Source organism: Typopeltis vanoorti, chromosome 16, assembly GCF_054136105.1.
Source record: "Typopeltis vanoorti isolate ZY-2024b chromosome 16, IOZ_Tvanoo_1.0, whole genome shotgun sequence".
In the NCBI taxonomy this organism is placed as follows: Eukaryota; Metazoa; Arthropoda; class Arachnida; order Uropygi; family Thelyphonidae; genus Typopeltis; species Typopeltis vanoorti.
Genome location: NC_143564.1, coordinates 22,542,595 through 22,567,327, shown reverse-complemented (window position 1 = coordinate 22,567,327; position 24,733 = coordinate 22,542,595). Strand labels below are relative to the sequence as shown.

General features: G+C 36.8%; 1 protein-coding gene across 1 annotated transcript in view; it reads left to right on the top strand.

The window, feature by feature from the left end:
* Positions 1-24,733, top strand: part of LOC150097890 (sodium/potassium-transporting ATPase subunit alpha-like) — a 397,473-nt gene that overhangs the window by 278,668 nt on the left and 94,072 nt on the right. The window contains exon 14 of the mRNA XM_090406625.1: positions 4,820-5,037. Coding sequence (XP_090262751.1) covers positions 4,820-5,037 — 218 coding nt within the window. The remainder of the gene's footprint in view (positions 1-4,819; positions 5,038-24,733) is intronic.

The window sequence follows — 24,733 nt, the reverse complement described above, 5'->3', positions numbered from 1 at the left end:
AGAATGTAAGTTGCAAAGCCTCGTGAATAGGAGAAAGAGGGAGGGGATATGATAGAGACATATAAGCTAATCAGGGGTTGTTATCAGGTTGACATGGAAGAGATTCTCATAGAATGGGAGAGTGGGGTAGAATTGATGGAAACTGTATAAGGAGGGTGTGAGTAGAGGAGTGAGAAGCAGGTTCTTTACATGGAGAGTGATTTGTGAGTGGAATTCATTGCCTGAGTGTGTTGTGAATATAGATGCATTGAATTACTTTAAGGCATGGTTGAATGAGCATTGTGTGCAATAGTGTGTACCTTCCACGATGAGTCTCTGACTCTGTGGAGGTGTTAAATAATAATAATTATAATAAACTGCAAGTTTAGCTTGCACACAGATTTGTATCCCAGGATATCTCATATGTTACTTAACCAATTAATTCATTAAGAAATTGAATCTTCACATGAATTATAACCAAATTAAAAATCTTTAATTGACAAATAATACAAATATATACAACAACAACAAATCGACTACTTAACTACGCAATCACCAATATCATCACAACTCCTAATGACTTTTAAAAAAAACTTACTTAGCTTCCCTAAGAGTTGTCATTCTATATGAACAAACTTTTGAAATTTCAGTTTCTTGCATCCTACAGAAACTTTTATTCCTTCTTGAATTCAACAAAGGAGAAAAAGTCAGTAAAATGTTTCATTCATCTTAAAATCACAGAACACTAAAGAAAACATATCTTGTCATCATTAAGTTCACTCCAATAACTTCACTTTCTATATGAAACTAACAACAAACTCCACTGAATAAACTACTAAAAACCATATCATCACTTTAGAATGGATTAACTTTCTACATGAAAGTCTCAAACATTCTTCTTAAAACATTATCAACAGTTGGATTACTTGAGAACAACTTTGTATTTTATATGAAAGGTTAAGAAATAACTAAACCATATCAACTGTTAGAAATCACTTATCAGAATGAGAATCCTAAATAAAACAAACTTTACTAGACCCATTTCTATATGAACTGGAGAGCAATAGATTAAATTTCTGTTCAGTCTTTATATATTTAAGACAGAGGAAATGTACATTTTTTTCTCCTGCTGCATTCCTTTCCCCTACTTCCAAATGGCTGAATGCTTAGCAACATTCTTTAATATTCTTTTCACTCTTGCACATGCTCAGAAATGCAACTGAGCAACTTCCATTGTGGTTCACTATTGTCCACCTCCATTACCGTTTTCAGCACTGTACTTGAAATGACAATAAGAGCTCTTTTCATAGTGCAGGAAAGTTTATTTAATTATAGATTCAAAATGAAAAAAATAACAATTCTTCCTGTCACAATCTTTTATACATTGAAGTAAACTCATTTAATCACTTCTAATAATATGGTGGTAACCTTCCCTTCTCTCTTAAGTGACAGCATATTTCATCAACAACGTTTGTCTAGATACAAACATTACTAAACTTTAGACAGTCCATACAAAATTGCAATTATTCTCTAACAACAATTTTAATGAATTGATTTCACATCTAAGCAGGACTTCAGGAGCCAAAAACAAAAATAACATCTCAAAAATTCTTGTTGCAATAAACAAAAAGATACATACTTTTGACTAACTACTTTTATATAATGCCTTATAACCATCTTCTTCACTTTAATTCATTTTTATATTTTCATTTTCTGGAATATCTGAATTTTAATAAATTCCTTCTCTATTAACTGACAACATTTTGTCAACAGTATTTGTCTAGATACAAACATTACAAAACTTTTGACAGCCCATATAAGATTATAATTACACTCTGACAACAATTTTAATAAATCAATTTCACATCTAGGCATTACTTCAGGAGTCAAAAACAAAAATAACATCTCAAAATGTCTTGCCATGGCATACAAAAAGATACATATGTTTAATTAACTATTTTTATAAAATGACCTTATAACCAACTTCTTAACTTTCTTTTACATTTTCAATTTCTGGGATATCTCAATTGCAATACAGATATCAAGAGAGACTTAATATCACAGGTTTCGACAAGCCCTGATGCTGAGTGCACTATACATAAAGAGTTCTTGAACTCATCTGAAATTACTGTTAATCAAGAAATGGAGAGGAAAATATGACATAGGAAACAGTCTTAAGGAAAATATTCAGTTATTTGCTGATGCTTCAGAATTGGGTAGAGTAATAATTAATTAATCAAGGAGAAGTGGAGAGCTTGCAGGTGATTTAAATAAACTGTCACTATAGGCAAAAGATAATGGGGTTAGATATTAGACCAGTGCATCAAGTTGGAGATTGGCTGTCTGATATGTATCAACATGTTGTGGTTGGGAGGGGGGAGCAATATCTGAGAAGAGGAAAGTCACTAGTGGTGTGCTTCAGGGATCTGTTTTAGAGCCATTGCTGTTTAACCTGTATGTTAATGATATTGTAGAAGATTTGAATGGGGATATACAGGTGCATGCAGATGATGCAAAGTTGGGATGAACTATGAGGAGTAGAGCAGATGTGGCCTTACAAAAAAAAGACTTGAATAGACTGATTGAATAGGCATGGGACTAGGGATGCCAGTTCTATCTTGAAAATATAAAGTTTTAAAATGAGTGGGGTTGTAGTTTTAATATCAATAAGTGCAAGGTGTTGCATTTTGGAGTGCAGAAATATAAGGCTGTGTACTATAATTGATGGTGCTGTACTGCAGGAAGTGGATGAGATTAGAGATTTGGGAGTGATGATTGACAGTAGACTGAAGTTTAGATGGCATATTACTGGTGTTGCAAAGACTGCACATTGTAGTGCTGCTATGATAAGAAGTACTCTAATATGTAGGGATACAGAAGTGATTGTGCCACTATATAAGGCACTGGTCAGACCACACTTGGACTATTGTGCTCAGATCTGGTCACCTGGTTTTCAATGTGATGTGGAGACATTGGAGAGGGTCCAGAGGTGAGTTATTAAGACAATGTCAGGACTGTGGAATACTGGCTATGAAGAGATGTGGATTGCAGAGTTTGGTGGATAGAAGGTGATATGATAAAGACATTTAAGTTAGTGAGAGGATTTTATCAGATTAATCCAGAAGGAATTAAAAGAGTAGAAGGTGGGAGGGGAAGAACCAGAGGTCACCCCTGAAAGTTATGTAAAAGTATGGTGAATGGGGGGGAGGAGTAGATTTTATACATGGAGAATTGTCAGTTAATGGAAGCATTGCCAGAATGTGTTGCTAATGCAAAGAGTATTAAGGATTTTAAGATTCTATATGATAATTATGTTGTTAGTTGAATGAACATCCTACTGTGAGTCTGCCAACTCCGTGGAGGGTGTAATAATAATAAATTTGGAAAACAAAGATGGGATGTAGAATTTACTCTTGGTGGGGATATATTGTTGGAGATTGAGGAAATAAGAATATTTGGGGTGAAGGTGGATAAGAATCTAAAATTTTGAGGACACATTGCCAAAACTGTGAGGACAACACAATGAATTCTGGCAATGATGTGGAGGACACTGACTTGTAAAAGTAAGGAAATCCTGCTTCCATTGTATAAGGGTCTGGTTAGGTCACATATGGACCACTGTGCACAGATTAGGTCATCAAAAGGATGAAGAGATGTTGCAGAGAGTCCAGAGGCAATTAATCAAAACAGTTTGTGAAGTCTGGAATGTTGAATATGAAGAAATGATACAATGCAATTTGAAAGTTTAGTGGATAGGAAAAAAGAGGAGTAATATGATGGAGATGTACAAGTTGATAGGGTGTTTTATAGAATTAATGAAGCTTTTTCATAAAATAGTGGGCAATTGGGGAAGAACAAAAGGTCATCCCTGAAGGCTGTAAAAAGAGGTGTTTTTTTTTGCATTGAGAGTTGTGAATGATTAGAATGCATTGCCTGAGAGCGTGGTATCTGCAGAGAGAATGAATGCGTTTAAGGCAAGGTATGATGAACGGTGTGTATGACCAAAGGGACCTCCTAGATGAGTCTGTGACTCCATGGTGTCTTAATAATAATAATAATGAGTATCAGTTTAATATGTTGAAATATATAAAGTTATGCATTTTGGAATAAATAGATTATAAGCTGTGTACCACATTAATGGAACTGTACTTCAGGAAATAAATGAAGCTATGGATTTCGTGAAAGTAGTAGATAGAGAGTTGCAGTTTTAAAAGCCTGTTTGGACTCCATGGAGATGCCTATAATAATAATAATAATAATATTGTATAGGCATTTGAATATCTTTTCTTTCCTCACTTTTGTAAATTTAAGTACATTTTAGCAAAGTTTTAAACACTAGTTGAACCATCATATAATTTTAAATGGATTTTCTTTCTTCATTTTTTGAAATCAATATCTGGAATAATTCGAATCCAGGCAGATTTTATTGCTAATATTTTTCATAATCATTTGTTTCAGTAGTACTTCTTTTTTTTTTGTAAATAAAATTTTGGATATTCTTAACAAGTTTTCAAAATAATTTAGTATTTATGGATTTCATTGTTTGCTGAGACAGTCCTCACTAATTTATGACCTAAGCTATTAATGTGAAACTTTCAATTATATTCCAGGATGTGTTTGAATACCTTCTCTTTCCCCACTTTTGTAAATTTAAGTACATTTTAGCAAAGTTTTAAACACTAGTTGAACCATCATATAATTTTAAATGGATTTTCTTTCTTCATTTTTTGAAATCAATATCTGCAATAATAATTTAATGTTTAACTTAAAATTTGTTATCCTCAAATGGCTTAAATAGAGCATGCTTTTTTTTTCTACTACTTTTTTTGTAAAAAAAAAGAGATGCTAAGGCAGCTGTCGTACATGGATCTGAGCTTCGTGAATTAACATCTGAACAGTTGGATGATGTCCTCCGTTATCATACTGAAATTGTATTTGCTCGCACATCTCCACAGCAAAAGTTAATCATTGTAGAAGGTTGTCAGAGACAAGGAGCAATTGTGGCAGTAACAGGAGATGGTGTCAATGATTCCCCAGCACTCAAAAAAGCTGACATTGGTGAGTAATATAATCATATTCTATGTATAATATTAGCCCAAGCTGCTTAAATTTATGTGGATTAAAATCCTTATTTAATAACCAAACAAATAAAAAAATAAATAAAAAACTGTAATTAAACTGTAGAATGTAGATTATGCATCAGAAGTGTTTTGGGAGTGAGTACCAGAGATGTGGGGAGAATAAGAAAAATGACAGCATCATTTGAATAATTGAAAGATGAGAAAATGCAAGTGGAAATATCGATAATGTTGTTGTAAGTAAACGGTGAGCAAGAGTGTTGTCTTCGTTCAAATGATAGCAAGAATGAAACAGTGGAAAATAAAGAGAATGATCACATGATATTGAGAACAATAGTATGCTTGCAAAGAATTCTTCATAGAATAAAACATGAGATAGAATTGTGCCTGGCAAGTGGTATAGCAGAAGTGAAAGAAGGGAAATGTGTGGAGAGAAAAACTAGAGTATGAAAGAACAAAAGAGAAAGATAAGGATTGAATTTTGTTTCGTGTGGTGATTCCACAATAAGAGAAGTGCTTGAGGAAAGCATGAAGAAATCACGCTTCTGGGCCAAGATTAAAGATGTTAGCAATGCTGTGAGGATGCGTACAGAGGAAGAGATGATTATTTTGGCAAATTCTAATCATTTCACATGTGACGAGTGCAATATGTGAGAAGATATGAAAGAGTTGCTGTTACAAGCAAATAAGAAGATGAAGAAAATAAAAAGTATGAATATTCCTCTACAATATGATAAAGAAATTCTGAGAAGAGCTATAGTTGCAAATGCATTAGTAGGTTTAATGGAATCAACACAGCACAGAGGGACAAATAAACACAAGTTTAATGGATCCTATATTTCTTCTCAGTCTTATCTTAAAATTATAAAAGCACATACACTTAAAACAATAAGTGGACTAAAGACTAAATTAGATTAAATAAATTAGACTAAAGCCTAAAGTCCTATGAGGGTTGCCTGCCCTCTATGGGTGATGTTGAGCAGGAAGCCTAAGAATTAAAAGTTTCCGAAATCTTGGGAAGTTTAACACAACTGTATGTATTAAGTTTCAAATATGCTGCTGATTCTAAAAGAGAATTTTCAAGATTATATTTATAGAAGTGAAGCATAATTTTTTCCATTTGATTCTATGCAAGGTATCCAAGGGCATGAACAGCTGAACCTAAGTGACAGATGAATTCTTGTGTTCTCCTTGGTAGATGATGGCAGATCTCTCAATTTAACCATAATGAGATAATTTTCAAGAAACTCAAGGAACCTTGTAAACACCTAGAACAGAGAGTGAGGGAACTTAATTGGCTATCCTTCTTGAAAAGATGCAAGGACACTGGAAATATACTCACCTGTGTTAGTTTCAAATAAAACTTCACTCATCTAAGGCTCTTTATATGTCTTTATATCTACAGTTGTGCTGACTTTGCATTGCCTCCACCCATTTTAACTTATCTGATATTAACATATTTTAGCTGTCTCCAAACTGAACTCTTATCGATTCTCAATTCTGATCTTTGAAACATTCTCTCAGATATTTTGGATAACTCTTCTTGTAAAGAATTTCTAAAAATAAAGAAAAAACATATAATAAAATATAACAATCTTCAGAGATCTTTTTCTCAGCCACAGAGTCAGCCTCTTCAAGTTGTGAATGTTCATCAAAAAGATTCAACGAAATGGTCATTAGTCCTTAGCCATGGCCACAACTTTGCAGTGGCATCTGGTCAGGTTCCATCCTTAGACTTCATACGCCATATAGAATGTAGCATCTGCAGCTTTCCTCCTACTATTGCCAATAACATCAGGCTATATAGCTAACATAGTTATGCAAGCATCCCAGCTAAAAGAAGCCTGGAACTAGAACCTACAATTGCAATGTTACTGTGATCATCGGTACTAGTGTTGTAATGAAAAAAGGAATGTGTTGTTCTGAGGATGCACTACTTATAACCTGCTGGATTATGATCCTGCCAATTATCAGAGGAAAACATTAAAAAGGCTTCTGAAAATGATCACATCTTCCATCTTGAAACAACTGAAAAGCCATTTAGTCTCCCTTGCAATAAATGGATTGTCTAAAACTCAAACCAAATGACCCTCTCCATCCCATAGTTGATTGGGTTACTTCATGTATATAAAAAATTTCCACTTATTTAATTTAGTTTTAATCAATAATGATATCATGGCCAGCTTTGATGTGAGCTTATTATTTAATAATATCTATTTCCCTTTCTGACTTGAACTTTAAACTTTCAGTAAAGTTCAAGTGTTTCACACTTGAACTTTACTGAAAAATGCTTCTCTTCCTCCAATATCACTGATCTTTTCAATTTTGCAATCCATGCTGGCTACTTTTCTTGGAAAGATACCATATATAAAAAGATAGAAGGGACAGCCATGGGCTTCCCTTCTCTCTCTCTCTCTCTCTTCTCCTCTGGACAATTTTTATGTAGAACATTTTGAAAAACATGCCCTCGATACTGCCAGTTTGGCTAAGATATAGATGATGTGTTCTCTACTGGGCCACATGGCTCAGACACATTAAACTCCCTCTTCTTCTTCTTCTGCTTCAACAGCCAGCACATCAGAATCCAGTTCACTTTAGAAAAAGAAAATAATAGCAGCCTGCCTTTTCTAGATACTCTGATCTAGAAAATCATGCATCTTCCCAATAGTACTCTCTCTCTCTTTCTGTCTGTCTGTCTGTTTACAGTAAACCCATCCACACAGGTAGATTCATGCATAAACTTTCTCATCTTCTCCCTCTCAATAATATGGTGTTATCAAAACCTTGTTAATAAAGCCTCAAACCTCTGTTCTACCCAGGCTTCCCTTTCAGTTGAACTCTCCTTTATTCCAGACCTTTCTGTCTGATGGTCACAATTTCAAAATGATTAACAAATCAGTTGTTGCTCCCATCTCACATCATTCTCAATATATAGACTATAGTAATGCTATTACTATTTCCTATATCCAGGCCACTCACTGAAGCAATAATTAAATTCAATAGTATAACAACAGATAAAATAAACATCAGTAAAGGAGTAGCCCAAGGATGTCCCATCTCCCCATACTTTTATAACACCTACCTAGAGGATATGGTTAACCAAGCCTTGGAAGGAGAAAAAGGGGTCAACCTAAATGGTTATAACCTTAATAACATAAAATACGCAGATGACATTGTAATGATAGCAGACACAAAAGAAAAAATGGTGAACCTAATAACCAAACTAAACAATACAGCCAAAGAATACTTACTTACTTACTTACTTACTTAATCTTCTTCACTCCACCTGGGAGCATAGGTCTTCCACCACCATTTTCCACCAGACTCTGTTTTTTGAATCTGCTTTTATTTGGTTCCAGTTTTTATTAATATTTGTTATTTCTTTCAGTATTGTTCTTTTCCATGTTTCTCTTGGCCTTCCTCATTTTCTTTTACTCTGTGGGTTCCAATCTAGAGCTTGTTTTACTATTATTTTATCTTCTTTCCTCAACACATGCCCGAACCATCTCCATTTCCTTTCACATATCTGTTGCAGCATGGGTTTCTGGTTTGTTTTTTCTGCCATAGTTCTTCATTTGATATTTGTTTTGGCCAGTATATTCCCAGTATCATTCTTAAACATTTGTTTAGGAAGACCTGGGCATTGTTAACTATCTTTTTGTTTCTGATCCATACATTAGTATTGCCTTTACATTTCAGTTAAATATTCTCATTTTAGTTTTTATTGACAAATTCTTGTTTTTCCAAATATTTCTAAGTTGGTTGAAAGTTGAATAAGCTAGCTGTTTCCTTCTATTTATATCTTCAGTAGTTCCTCCTTTTATTGATACTATTGAACCAAGGTATATGAATTGTTCTACTTCTTTAAGCGGTATTTCTTCTATTGTTATTTGTTTATTTTGCTTTGCATTTATTTTCATCAACATTCTTTTATTTTTATTTATGCCAGCCTGGCTGGCCGAGTGGTTAGCGTATCCGCTTTTCATCCAAAAGGCTGCAGGTTCGAATCCCGCCGTGGGCATGGAGGTTTGTGATTGTCTGTGGAAATACTAGTGGTGGTGGTCAGTGGTAGATGGTATTGGTATAGTTGTGGTCAGTTGGTGGATTGAGTGGAGACAGAGTTGTAGAGCAGGTGCCTTCTCTCGATGAGTCTTTGGACTCCCTGGAGGAGTGAAATAATAATAATAATTATCATAAGACCAACTTTTTTGGCTGTTTCTACAAGTGTTGTTGTTTTTTGTTCTATATGTTGGTGCTTCTGTGAAAGTAAACAGATATAATCTGCAAAATCTAGATCATGGAGTTGGTTTTGAAGTAACCATTTTAATCCTGTATTTCCATGAGATACTTTTCTCATCACCCAGTCTACGACAATTAAAAACATAGTAGGGGATAGTATACAACCTTGCCTTACTCCTGTCTTTGTTTTAAATGGTTCTGAGAGGGTATTTCCATGTATTACTTTAATTTCAAAATCTTCATACATTTTTTTAAATTATTCTTATTATTTTTTATGGGAGTCCATAATTTCTAAGTAATTTCCATGGGGAAGATCTGTTTATACTGTCGAAAGCTTGTTCAAAATCAATAAAATTACAATATAAGCTTGTCTGCCATTCCAATGACTGTTCTATGATAATTCGTAAAGTAGCAATGTGGTCGGTACATGATCTATTGGCTCTAAATCTTGCCTGTTCTGGTCTTATTTGTTTTTCTATTTCTATTTTGATTCTTTCTAATATTATCCTTGCTAGTATTTTACTTATAACACTCAGCAATATTATACCTCTCCAATTTTTGCATTCAGATAGGTTCCTTTTTTTTTTTTTTATTTTTGGTAATTTAACCAGTAATCCAGTATTCCATTCCTTAGGCCACTTTTCTTTCTGCTATATCTCATTTAATAAGGGATATGATATCTCTGCTATAAGTTTTGGATTTCTTTTAGTATATCGCCATTGTCTGCTCCCAGTGCCTTACCTGTTTTGATCTGAGTTATTACTTTTGTAATTTCTATTTTTGTTATTTTGTTCAAATTTATATCTAATGATGCATTTTGTTCATTTGATTCTAGGCTCTGGTCACCATCAGTCATTTCTTGAAATTTCTCTGAGAAGAATTCCACCCATCTATTTATCTGTTCTTTTTCATTTAATAATAGTTTTCCTTCTTTATTGTATATAGGAACTAACTATCCATTTGTTTCTTTTTCCACTTAATTTCCTTGTAATATCATACAACTTTCTAGTATCATTTATATATGCAGCATCCTCTGCCTCTTGTGCTAGATTCTCTGTGTATTTTCTTTTATCATTTCTTGCACTTCTTTTTATTTCTTTGTTAATTGCTCTATATCTTTCTGCTTGTTCTTGTTCAACATTTTTGCCAATCTGTAACAGTTTCTCTTTTATTCTGTCTCTCTCCTCTATTTTTAATTTGGTGTTTTCTGATATCCATTACTTGTCTGTATTAGTTTGAAATCCCAATATCTTTTCTGATGTGCTTATTAGTATCTCTTTAATCTTAGTCCATTTTCGCTCTATGTTATCTCCTTCTCTTTTTTTCTGAGTCTATCCAATTTATCCTGTAGAGTTGTTATAAATTTATTTCTAATCTCTCTGTTTTTGAGTTTTTCAATTCTAAACCTCTTCCTATTGTGCACTGTTTGTTTATTTTTAAATATTTTTACTTTCATGGCAGCTGTTAGGAGAAAGTGATCTGAATATGCCTCAGCTCCTCTTTTAACTCTGACATCCACAGTGATTTCCTATTTTGTTCTTTGTCTTTCTGTCTGATGCTATCCATGTCCACTTGTGTATTTTTTTATGTTGGAAAAGACTCCCTCCTATTACAAGCTGATTAAACATACAAAAGTCTATAAGTAACTCTCCATTTTCATTTATTTCTCCTTCTATATACTTTCCATAACAGTTTCTTTATTAGTATTATCATTTCCAACCTTAGCATTAAAGTCTCCAATTGATACAGAGGACGCTAGTAGGCCAAGCGCTACGGACGCGATTTGAAGAGCTCCTGATTCAGATAAGTTTTACTAGGAATAATTAAGTATATAAGCGTAATTGTTTAAATAAGAGTCACTGTAAACGTTGTACGCTACCGATATTATTAGTGTGGGGGTTTTTTTCTTGCCTAAACTAAATTACGAAATCATTATTATTAGACCTAGTAACCTGCAGAGAAAAAAAAAAAAATGGTGGCAGCATTGTCATTCCATGATTTTAATTTAGATTTCAGTCGTTTCGTTAAGTGTGAGGTCTGTTATATGTATTTCTTCGATTACATAAATGATTTGTGGATGTTTAGTGCGGATAGAAGAAGGGTGTGTGCGAAATGTGACCTGAACGAGGAATTGATGAATGCGAATATGAAGTTGATGACAGAAAATGCTAGTAACCAATTGTGTCGCGAGTGCACGTTTGAAAGAGTAGGATGGTGAGGAAGACAGTTATGATGTGTTTCGTGAGGATCGAAGGGGTAAAAACGGAGGGGGAGTTCTATTGATGATAGAGAAAGAGTTATGTCCATACAAGGTAGAGATGCAAGAGGGAAATAGGGCCAGTGGTTTTGAGGCAGTATGGTGTGAGATAGAGGTGAATAGAATCAAATACTTGGTGGGATGTTGTTATAGACCTGGTAATGTGGATGGTGGTGATAGTGAAATGTATAGTCAAATAAGCCAAGCAATCATTATGGGTGATTTTAATTATGGCAATATAGACTGGAATGAAGAGATAGCAACCGGAAGTAAAGAAAATGAGTTTCTTGTGTTTTTGAGGGATAACTACCTCAGACAGTATGTAACAGAGGGCACAAGAGGATTAAGGGTCTTGGATTTGGTCGTCTCATCGGAGGATGTAATTGTCAATGAGGTGTCAAATCATCCACCAATTGGTGAAAGTGACCATTAGGTGATTACCTGGGTGGTTTCCAGCAGTGCAAGGACCCCTGTGAAAAAAGGGTATATGTGGAACTACAAGGGGGGTGATTATGAGGAGCTCAGGAGACAGCTTGCAGGTGTAGCATGGAATGAGGAGTTAGCTAGAAAAGAGATCAATGCAGCTTGGGGGATTTTCAAAAACTATTTAGTAGATGCAATGTGTAAATGTATACCATGGGTGAGAAGGTTAAATAAGGTAGGTGTGAGATGGATGAATAAAGAGATTAAGCATGCAATACAGAGAAAAAGGGCATTGTGGAGGCAGCATAAGAGAAGTGGAAGTAACCAATTTCATGAGGTCTACAAAGACCAGGCAAGGAGGCTGACTTGGTTGGTGAGAGTAGCTAAAGAGAGGTATGAACAGCAGTTATCTAATGAAGCCAAAAAGAATCCTAGGGAGTTCTTTCGATATGTAGCCAGCAAAAGAAAGAATGATTATGGAAGGATGACATTGATTTGAGAAAATGCAATAAAGACAGCTGTTGCAGAATGTGTGGTGGAGATACTTAATGAGCAGTTCATAAAGATCTTTCAATCTTGTGAATGTGACTTCATGGAGAGATTAAGAGCAGTTGATGATGGGGAGTAGAGACTGACTGTAAGTGAGCAAGAGGTGTTTGGGGAGTTGAGTAAACTCGATGTAAATAAGGCTGTGGGACTTGATAATATATCGCCGCATATTCTGAAGGAATGTGCCAGAGAGTTGACACCTGCCTTGACATATCTTTTTAATACGAGTCTTGCACTTGGTCAAGTTCCTAAGGAGTGGAAGGAGGGCAAGATTGTGCCACTTCATAACTTCATAAAGGAGGTGATCCAACTTAAGCATCAAACTATAGGCCTATCTGTGTGTCAGGTTTTGTGGTTAAGTTGTTGGAGAAGCTTGTGAGAACTAGGATCCAGAGTTGGGTTGACAACAATGGTATAATCTTTGACGGACAGCATGGATTTGCTAAAGGGAGGTCATGTTTTAGTAATCTACTTACTTAGTTATTACAATAAAGTGACTGCTTCCTTGGACAGAGGAGAAGGATACACAGTAATATACTTGGATTTCGCAAAACCTTTTGATAGAGTACCTCATGATAAGTTGACAGTCAAACTAGAGCAGATGGGGTTGGATATTAGATTAGTGCATTGGATTGGAGACTGGCTATCTGATAGGTATCAACAAGTTGTGTATGGGTGTGCAAAATCCAGGAAAAAGAAAATTGCTAGTGGAGTGCCTCAGGGGTCTGTTTTAGGGCCATTACTATTTAACTTGTATATTAATGATATTGGCGAGATTTGGATGGAGATATTCAGTTGTTTGCAGATGATGCAAAGTTGGGACGAACCATAAAGAGTAGTGAAGATGTTGTGGCCTTGCAAGAAGACTTGAATAAATTAAGTGATTGGGCACGGAAATGGGGATGTGAGTTCAATATTTCAAAATGTCTGGTTTTGAAATATGGAAAACAAAGATGGGATGCAGAATTTATGCTTGATGAGAATGTATTGTTGGAAGTAGAGGAAATAAGAGATCTTGGGGTGATAGTGGATAAGGATCTAAAATTTAAGGGACACATCGCCAAAATTGTGAAGACAACACAAAGACTTCTGGGAATGATGTGGAGGACATTGACGTGTAGAAGTAGGGAGATTCTTGTTCCATTGTATAAGGCTGTGATTAGGCCACACATGGACTACTGTGCCCAGATTTGGTTACCGGGTTTTCAGAAGGATGAAGAGATGTTGGAAACGGTTCAAAGGTGACTGACTAAGGTAGTTTCTGACCTCTGGAATGTCGAGTATGAGGAAAGATTGAAAAGATGTAATTTGCAGAGTCTAGTGGAGAGAAGGAAGAGGGGAGATATGATAGAGACCTACAAGTTGGTAAGGGATTGTTATAGGATCAATGGTGGAGAAGTTCTACAGAGAATAGTGGGAGATCAGGGGAGAACCAGAGGTCATCCCTGGAAACTGTATAAGGAGGGTGTGAGTAGGGGATTGAGAGGCAGGTTTTTTTCATGCAGAGTTGAGAGTGATTGGAATGCCTTGCCTGAGAGTGTGGTGTCTGCAAAGAGTTTGAATGTGTTTAAGACACGGTATGATGAGATGTGTGTGAGATAAAAGGACCTCCTAGATGAGTCTTTGACTCTATGGGGTCTTGTTTAATAATAATAATAATAATAATAAGTTGCATATCTTTTTTATTTGTTGTTTCTATACTTCTCTGTAGCATGTTATAAAAAATATCCTTTTCTTCCTGGATCGCATCCTTTGCTGGTACATATATAGCAGTTATTGTGATGTTCAGAGGTATTAAATCAGAATCAGAGGTATTAAATATATTGCGAAACTTAAATGCAAACACTGCGGTAGGCTTAGATGGAATATCAGCTCGGGTGTTGCGTGAATGTGCAAATGAATTGTCAACCCCTCTTACCTGGATATTTAATTTAAGTTTGAACTCTGGTATGGTCCCTAGGGAGTGGAAGTTAGGCAAAGTGGTTCCTTTGCATAAGGGTGGCTCTAAAACTGCAGTATTGAATTACAGACCAATCACCATCTCAGGAGTAGTGGTAAAAGTATTGGAAAAGTTGGTTAAAGACAAAATTCAAGAATGGGTGGATCAGGATATGATACTCTATAGAGGCCAACATGGTTTTGTTAAAGGTAGATCCTGCCTTAGCAATCTATTAACTATCCATAATAGAATAACATCAGAGTTGGACAAAGGAACTGGCTACACAGTGGTACTTCTGGATTTTGCTAAGGCTTTTGACAGGATACCCCATAGAACACTGTTACGCAAATTGGAGCAGATGGGAATGGATATTAAATTGGTGATATGGATAGGAGAATGGCTCAGGGAGAGATACCATAAGGTGGTGTATGGAGGAGCCGAGTCCAGAATGAGGCAGGTGACCAGTGGTGTGCCTCAGGGCTCTGTGCTTGGGCCAATGTTGTTTAATTTGTATATAAATGATATAGGAAATGGCTTAAAGGGAGATATTCAGTTGTTTGCTGATGATGCAAAGTTGTGTAGTGCAATAAAAAATCAAGCTGATGTTGAAAGTTTGCAGGAGGATTTAAATAAGCTGGTAAAATGGGCAAAAGAAAATGGATGTCAGTTCAATGTGGAAAAGTGTAAAGTCTTGCATTTTGGGATTAAAAGATTACCAGCTGTGTACTACATCGATGGAAAGGTACTCCAAGAGATTGATGAGGCTAGGGACTTAGGGGTATTGGTAGATAAGGAGATGAAGTTCAGAGGACACATTGCTAAGGTGTCCAAGATTGCACATAGGATTACTTGGTTGTTGAGGAACACACTGACATCCAGAGATAAAGAGGTTATTATTCCCCTTTATAAAGCATTGATACTTCCACATTTGGATTACTGTGCTCAGGTCTGGTCACCTGGATTCCTTGGAGATGAGGAGGCTGTGGAGAGGGTTCAGAGAAGAGTGACCAAGTTGGTGAGTGATATAAAAAATGCTCCCTACATTGATAGATTGAGAGCTTGTGGATTGCAGAGATTGGCTGATAGGCGAAGAAGAGGGGATATGATAGAAACATTCAAATTACTAAAAGGTTTTTATAGGATTGATGCAGGGGAAATGTTTCAGCTGTGTGATAGTGATGGAAGAACAAGAGGTCATCTCTGGAAATTAAAGAAGAGTGTGGTTAACAAAGGTGTCAGAACAAGGTTTTTTGCCTGGAGGGTGGTGAATGAGTGGAATTCATTGCCTGACTTTGTTGTGAGCTCTTCATCTGTAAATGAATTCAAGAAGAGATATGACAGATATTGTTTTGCTAGTTTGGGTCTCCCGCGATGAGTCTACTGACTCCATGGAGATACCCGTAATAATAATAATAATAATAAAATAATAATAATGTTCTGCTTGTCGACTTTAAATCTAGCATTTAGTATTCTTTCGGATATTGGGTTCCACTCCATTAGTGCACCATGGGCTTTTTTTGTCATCATTAATGCAACTCCCTTTGTGTGATCATTCGTATTTTGGTTCCCAGAGTAGATTAAGTAGTGACCAGAGTTTAATTTGATTTTTCCAGTTCCTATCCATCTCGTTTCACTTAATCCCATTATTTCTAGTGTATATTTTCTAGAACTCTCGTGACTTGGTATGTCTTTCCAGTTTCGAACATGGTTCTAACATTCCAACATCCCAGTCTAAGCTTGTCTTTTGGTAAGGTGTCTGTCACTTTCTTCTACACCTCTGTTTCCCCAGAAGGGCTTTCATAGAGGTGCCTCGTGTTCGTGGCAGTTTGTGTTCTATTTTTTTCATCCGGTATCACATTTTGCATAGCAAAGTTTTTTCTGAGACTGGGTTGCTAGCCCTGCACTCAACTCTCCCCATTTATCCGGGCTTGGGACCGGCATGTCAAGTTTTCACTAAGCATGGCTGGGTTGCTAAAGAATACAGCATTACCATAAATACAGACAAAATAAAAATCTTGATAATTGGAACAAATGAAGAAAAACTAAACTTCTCCTTGAATGGATCAACAATTGAACAGGTAAAACAATTCAACTATTTAGGAACAGTAATAACAGAACACCTAGATACCATGACCACTATTGAACATAGAATATCAACTGCATGCTCATCATTTAAAAGCTAGTAAAATCTGGAAAAATAAAAAAATCTTCGAACCTCTGAAAATAAAATTATATAATGCAATTATAATACCCACTGTGCTATAAGGTTCAGAAATTTGGACACTCAAGAAGACAGAGATACAAAAACTGGAGGCTTTCGAGATAAATAAATAAAACAAAATGGACAAAAAAGAAAACAAAGAAAACTGTGTAAGACAAGACCTAAAATATACAGATTTGTTGATTGAAAAGATCAAAAGAAGACAACTTCAATGGTATGGACATGTAGAGAGAATGCCATCAAAAAGGCTACCCAACCTTGCTCTATATGCAGGATTAAAAGAAAAAAGAAAAAAAGGAGGACCAAGAACTAAATGGATAACATCGATAAAAGTCAACTCCGGATTACAAACATATAGACAGCTCACCAGCTACACAAGAAACCGAGACTCCTGGAGGTTTGTTGTCGAAACATGGAAGACTCAATTCATCTCCGACAGAAGAGGACAGTAAGTAAGGACAATTCAGAAAAAATAACCACAATTCTGAAGAAATATAATCTCTGCACTGCTTTCAAACCTCATTTGAAGCTGGCTGCCTTTTTCTGCTCTCCTGATGATCCACTCCCTTTCCTCTCTGTTCCATTTGTTTAAAGGTTGTTCTTGCAACTTATCATATTATGATCAAACTGGGAAATCTGCAAACATCATCCTAGGAGAACGCAAGAAATACATCTGCTGCCATAACTATGGTTAGTTGGTTCTGGTTGGCCATGCTTCTGGATACGTTGTACAGAATCAAAAGAGGAAAAAACTACTGTGCTTCACTGCAACACATATAAAACATTAAGACTTTTCTTAGAATCAGCAACAGATTTGCAAAAGCAATGTAATCTTAATAAATATGGTCATGTTTAACTTCCCAATGGTTGGCAAACTTTAATTCTTAAGCCTCCCACCCCACAGCTAACTCCAGCCAACAGCACTCATAGACTACAATCCCCATAGGCTTTTAGCCTAAATTTTTCCACTTATAGTTTTGAATGTTTTTGTGTATTATTATTATTATTATCCAGGCCTCCATGGAGTCAAAAGACTCATCGTGGGAGGTCCTTCCTAAGAAACACAAAGTCTATCAAGACTCATCGAGGGGAGGTTCCCCCCCCCCAAGAAACACAAAGTCTATCATACCACTCCTTAAACTCATTGACCGTTCTCACTCTCACCACTCCATCAGGCAATGCAGTCCATGATTCAACCACCATCCATCAAAGGAAACCACTCCTCACCCTCCTGCAAACAGTTTCCTTTCGTAACTTCCAGGGATGTCCTCTTGTCATCACTCCTTCCCTCTGTTCAACCCAGCGAAAAAACTCCCCAGTGTCAACCCTGTAACCACCTTTCAACAGTTTAAAAGTCTCAATCATATCACCTCTCCTTCTTCTATCCACCAAACTCTGCAGTCCCATTCCTTCAGCTGATCCTCATAACTAACATTCTGCAGTCCTGAAACTATCTTTGTTATCTGCCTTTGTGCCCTTTCCACAGTTAATTTATCCCCTTCAAATCCTGGGGACTGAATCTGAGAACAATGGTCTAAGTGTGGTCTGATCAGAGTCTTATACAATGGAATGATAACCCTTTTATCTCTGCAGGTCATTGTCCTTCTCATTATTGCAGCAATCCTCTGTGTTATCTTCACTACCTTTGCAATATGTCCCCCAAATTTCAGGTTTCTATCAACCCCAGATCTCTTTTCTCCCCTACTTCCTCCAGTATAACTCCTCCCATAGAGTATGCAGCATCCCATTGATGTTTCCCAAACCTCAAGACCTTACATTTTGCTGCATTAAACAGACCCCCATTCATTTGCCCATCTATCTAGCTTATTCAAATCCTCTTGCAGGGCTACCACATCTGCATTATTACTAATAATCCTTCCCAGCTTCACATCATCTGCAAACAACTGAATATCTCCTTGCAATCCACTAACAATGTCACTGATATAAATGTTAAACAATATAGGTCCCAGTACTGAGCCCACTTGTAATCCTCTGCCTCCTTGAAACTTCCCCACAATACACAACTATCTGATACCTATTGGACAGCTAATCCTGAATCCAGTTGAGCAATCTGACATTCAGCCCCATGTGCTGCAACTTAAATATCAGCTTATCATGTGGCACCCTGTCAAATGCCATCGCTAAGTCTAAGACAATGGTAGTATATGCCTTTCCCTCATCTAATGTTCTTGTAATTTTATTATAAAAGGCTAGCATATTGCTAAAACAAGAGCGCCCTTCACAAATCCCTGTTGACTCTCACAGATAACATTACCCTCATCTGCCCAATGTTGTATACGGTTCTTCACTACTTTCTCCAAGATCTTACTAATTACTGACGACACACAAACTGGCCTATAATTAGACACTTCCGGTCTGCTACCGCCCTTATGCAATGGCACTATCTTACCTTCCTTCCATTCCATGGGCACCTTTCCTGCAGCCAGACTTTCATTGAAAAGCCAGGTCAAAGGCACTGTCTGTTCCCCAGCACATTCTCTCAAAACTTGTGGTGAAATACCATCCAGTCCCACAGCTTTACTAACATCCAGAGTACTCAGTATGTGGAACACACTCTCGTCCTGTACCTCTAAAACTTGAACCTGCCCAATCCCTCTAGCATTAAAACTGACTCCTCCAGGATGAAATACTCCAATAAAGTGTTCATTGAACAATTCCACTATGTCCTCTGCATCAGTCACTCTATTTCCATTTTTATCCCACAATATCATTCTTCCACAGACATTTCTCCTCCTACTGGCCATATAGCTAAAAAATTCCCTAGGATTTTCTTTGCATCTTAGGACCAATCTCCTCTCATATTCCAGTTTTGCCTTCCTTACCATACTAGTCACTCTTCTGATCTGTCTTATATTCTTCATGCGTCTTCTCTGCACCTGTCTATTTATATCTCTTCCATAGCCTCTTTTTCACATGCAATTCCTGTTTAATATTGTTTTTCATCCACTTTACTCCAAATTGTATCCTCTTCTTCACTCGTGGTATACAACTTACTATTGCTTCTAACAAATATTCTTTCACAATTTCCCATGCACTAATGATATCCCAGCTTTCCAATTCCTCACTTCATGAAACTTCCCCGAGTTGACATCTTAGACTATTATAATCACCTGCCTTATAATTCCACATACGTTCCCATCTCTTTGATACTCCGGCATGGGTATTCATTTTCCAAGTCAAAACCATATGGTTACTCTCTCCAACTGGTGGGAGAGATGTCATCTCAGTTATTATCAACTCTTCTGATGCTATAACCAAATCCAAAACTCTTGAACTTCTTGTTCCCTCTATTACATGTTGCCTAAGACATTTGTTCTCAAGAATTCTAGAAATTGCATTCCCTTATTGCTACATGCATCTTCTTCTCCCCAATTTATACTACTGTAGTTAAAATCTCCCATAACAATCATTCTTCTTGCACTTGCCAAACTCAACTGTCTAAACATTCTCTGGTCCCCACCCTCTGTGCTCCTGGGTCTTTAGCAACACCCCACTAAATATCCTGTCTTGCCCACCTCTGCCTCACACCATATGCTTTCAAAATCATTAATGTCACTGCTTTCCAAAGCCTCCACTCTTAGAGGATATAGGTCATCACTTATCATAAGCAGTACTCCACCACCACGGTTTCCCTTCCTATCTTGCCAAAAAATGCTGTACCCAGTAACTTCTATTCCTGTTATTATATCCTCTTATGTCAACCACGTCTCAGTGATCCCAATAATTTTTGGTGCTAACAAATCGTTAGCACCAAAATTGGTGGGAATTGGTGGCGCAGCCACCAATTCCTCTCCCTTATTCTGGATACTCCTGATATTAGTATAAAGCATATAAATGCTGTTATTTCTATACCCAGCATTATCTCCTCTAGACACTCCATTGGGCTCAGTGTTACCTGATGCTGTCCCCCTTGCCCCAAGAAGCCATCCCTACTACCATCCTCCCTGTGACACACAGACTCATTCAGAACAGCAATCTCTCCAGATGCCTACGTCCTTCCTCATTCAAATGTATGTGGTCTCTTGCATACAATTCCTCTCTGTCCTCAAACACACTCCAAGCATCCACATATTCCAGTCCTCTCTTGTCACACATTCTAGCTATTATATCATTCAATTTTATTGCTCTTCTGCTCCGCTCGTCATTATCATACCTAGGCAACATGCACACTATCTTTCCTCTCTCCATTTTCTTCCGTACTGTAGTTAAAGTACTGCCTCAAGCAAAAATCTCATATTTCTCGCTGCCCAACTTACATTACCACTCAAGTCATTCGTTCCTACCATCACAATCATCTCATCCACCCTTTCACCTCTCTTAATTGCCATAGCCATACTTTCTATCATTCCTCCTGGCAAACACTCCTCACGCATCCTATCTTGAACACCACGGATCATTGAGTCCGCATACATTATACCTCTTACCATTCTCTCTCTCTCTCTCTCTCTCCTCTTCTTTAAGTCCCAAACGTCTCTCTCATCCCCTCTCCTCTACTGCTCCTATTCTCTCTTCTAGCATTCCCATACCTCTCTCTCTCTCCTTCCCTCTCTCCTACTGTTTCCATTCTCTCCTCTTCTAGCACTCCCATTACTTATCATAAGCAGTACTCCATACCTGTCTCATTCCGTCTCTCCTACTGTTTCCATTCTCTCCTCTTCGAACACTCCCATACCCCTCTCTCATATCCTCTCTCTTACTGTTTCTACTCTCTCCTCTTCTAGCACTCCCATACATTTTTCTCATTCCCTCTCTCCTACTGTTTCTATTCTCTCTTCTTCTATCATTCCCAAAATTCTCTCCTCTCCTATCATTTCCAAAACTCTCTATCCCCTACTCTGATTCGCCTTGCATTTATCTCTTCCATTCCCCTACTCTCGTCTTTCATACTTCTTCTCTCATTCACAAGACATTCCACCTCCTCTTTCAGCTCATCTATATCTTCTGCAGGTCAGTCACTCTTAATCGAAATTCACTCTTCCAAACAAAATGAGTTTACAATTTTGAGATTGTAACTCTGATGTGTCTCTGTGACAGACAAAATACAAGATCCATTAAACTTGTGTATAATTGTTTCTCTCTGCTGTATTCATTCCATTAAACCTAATAATGAGTTTAAACCAGCACATGAGCCTAAATACTTGATAATTAAAATGAGTCAGTGCATGGATTGTGCAAGAGGAATGGTGATGAGTTTTGGGATGCCTTGAGTGAGTTTGATTGAGGGAAAGACTTCGATAAGGCAAATTGTTTGTGAATCAATTCGGAGTTTGGTATCTTGAGAAAGTATTGTCCAATGAGAGTTCAAAATTGAAGACTTCTGGAGACTAGAGTGTTTGTGGAGGAGTGCAGATGAATGTGGGTACAGGTATCCCAGAAGTCTGTAAGTGGAGAGTGATCACATGATACCGAATGTAGTTCCCTCTCCCAGATTCTTAACTTTATTGAGATAATCAACACAAGGTGTAACAAAGGTTTTTCAATGAAGATATTACATTTTATGTATCCTAATTCCAGAAGTATTTAGAATAAGGCTTTTGGCATTGGTTAGCTCAGTTTGCTCAAAAGTTAATCATTAGTGGCACTTAATTGGCAGAGGACGCAAAAGGTTAGTAATTTCAGAAAGAACAGAATAGAAGGGAGAGATTTTGCTTTTGATAGCAGAAAAATTGAAGCCAAAAAAAAAGTAGAAAGCCAAATTATACCTACTATTGTGTTTCACTTTATTCATTTTGTCTTTGTAACAGCTTATCCAAATTGCACTTTGAATAAACATACACAAATTGTTAATAAACTTCAATTGATTCATCGTGAATGGTATGTCCATGTCATTATCATTTATCATCATTACTATTGCATTAGAACCTCAGAAACTGAAGCCTTATCATGGTAGACCGACACTGTCCGTATATAATCTATCATACGTGTCCTTGACCACATTGACAAAGCACTCACAACACATTCTAGCAACCTATTCTGCTCATTTGCTACTCTCACTGCAAAAAATCTAGTCCTCGTACCCTCTTTTGTAACAGAAATGTTTCTATCATATCTCCTCATTTCTGCCTATCAGCTTTTGCAACAGACAAACTCCAATGATAACTTATTTATCTCCACTTTTCAATGTGGATTTTTCAATAATCAACAACTCTGCAATATATTCCCTGAATGAGTCCTTGGACTCTGGAGTTATCACATAATAACAATAATAATAATTTCACCTTCCTATCCACCAACCCCACTAAATCTCTGACATCATCAGTTTTCTGGAGTGCAGATCATTCTTGTAAATTACACAGCAGCAAAAACATAGAACCTTTCAACACACCACTAGTAAATTGCTTCATCTTGATTCTGTTACTCTCTTTAGTGCTTTTTGCTATCTATCCATTAGTTACACTCATATCCATATCACCAACTTTATATCCATCCTCACAGTGTAACATAGTAATATATGGTCCTATTAAATGAGTTTGCAAAATACACACATCTATTCTATATTTTCTCATAATCTGATTTTGCCTTCCTTACCATGCTGATCACCTTTCTTGCATAAGCTTTGTATTGTTCAGGAGCTTGTATTCCTCTCTCTCTTTCTTTCCTTCCACAACATATTCTATTCTGCAGCTCCTGCTTTATGATACTACTCATCCATTTAACTCATACCTGATTATCCTTCTGAGCTCAAATTCACAGTCAGATACTGCTTCCATAAGACATCCCCATGCACTGCTAATATTTTTCCCTTGCAGAATTCTTATGCCATGGCACTGCTTCAAGCTACCTTCTTAGCTTGTCATAATCACTCACTTTGTATTCCCACATATAGCCCTTCTTAACTGAAAATTCCATGTCTTGCAACCTTCCAAGTAAAGAATTCATGAACACTCTTCCCAATCTAAGGTAGTATGGCTGTCTTGGTTATGGATATATCTTCTGATCTTATGACCACATCTGTCACTCCCGAACCTCCAACATGCATCCATCACATTCTGTTCCAATGTAATTATCTCTTCCTAGGTGAATAAATTCCTTTCAGTGTTTCTTTCCTTTCAGTCTATGTTCCTGTAGTTGAATACCCCATAATAATTACTATATTTGTACTGATTATGCTAATTTACTGATGAGTGTCTTTCAAATCATCTGTTGCATCCCGTGACCTACCAGCAACCAGATGTAGATTTATATTTTGTCATACATACACCATATTGCCTCAAATGACCTATCATCCATATCTCTCTATTCCTGATCTACTTTTTTGGCTGCAATTCATATATTATCAGCATTACTCCACCCCTCTCTCCTATTTTCTCCATCCTCCTGAAAATACTATACCACTCACATCTCTCCCTGTAACACGGCTGCTGTCATCTAAGTCTCACCAATGCTTATAACTTTTGGTAAGATTGAACCAACACAAACACTGCAAGAAACTCTCCTCTTATTTCTGATTTTTTTTTTTTGTTTATATTATCCCATACATGAGAGGTCGAATGACTTATAAACACATTAGTGCTATCTGCAGGAGGTGCAGGTGAAGACTGAGATAGAAGTTCGTTGACTTTTTTTTTTTTTTTTTTTTTTTGAGAAGTTGCAAGTTGTAGTTGTTAGGAAATAGTCCTTGTGAAGGGGCACTGAACAACTGCTGCTCTTGTATTAACAGGTGCAACAGAAAGTAGAGAAATGGTAGTTGTCAGTTCAGTGGAGCATTGACCTTTGAAGTACCTGTAAAAAGGACACAGTGCCAAGACATTGAATCTCTGAAAAAGAGGTTAAAGTGAATCTGTAAGAAGTAATATCTATGAGCCAAATTGCTCATAGATAATTTGGACTGCTTCAGGAATATTTAGAGAAGTTTTAGGTGCACCACCTCAAACATATGAGCAGTATTCTAAAGATGGGCAGATTTGGGATTTGTTAAAGTTAAGAGTTGGTTGGGCATAAAATAGCATCTTTAACAAAAAAAAGAATGCCTAGTTTTATGCATGCCAAGTGAGCTATTGATATGATGTGTTTATACCTGGAGAGAC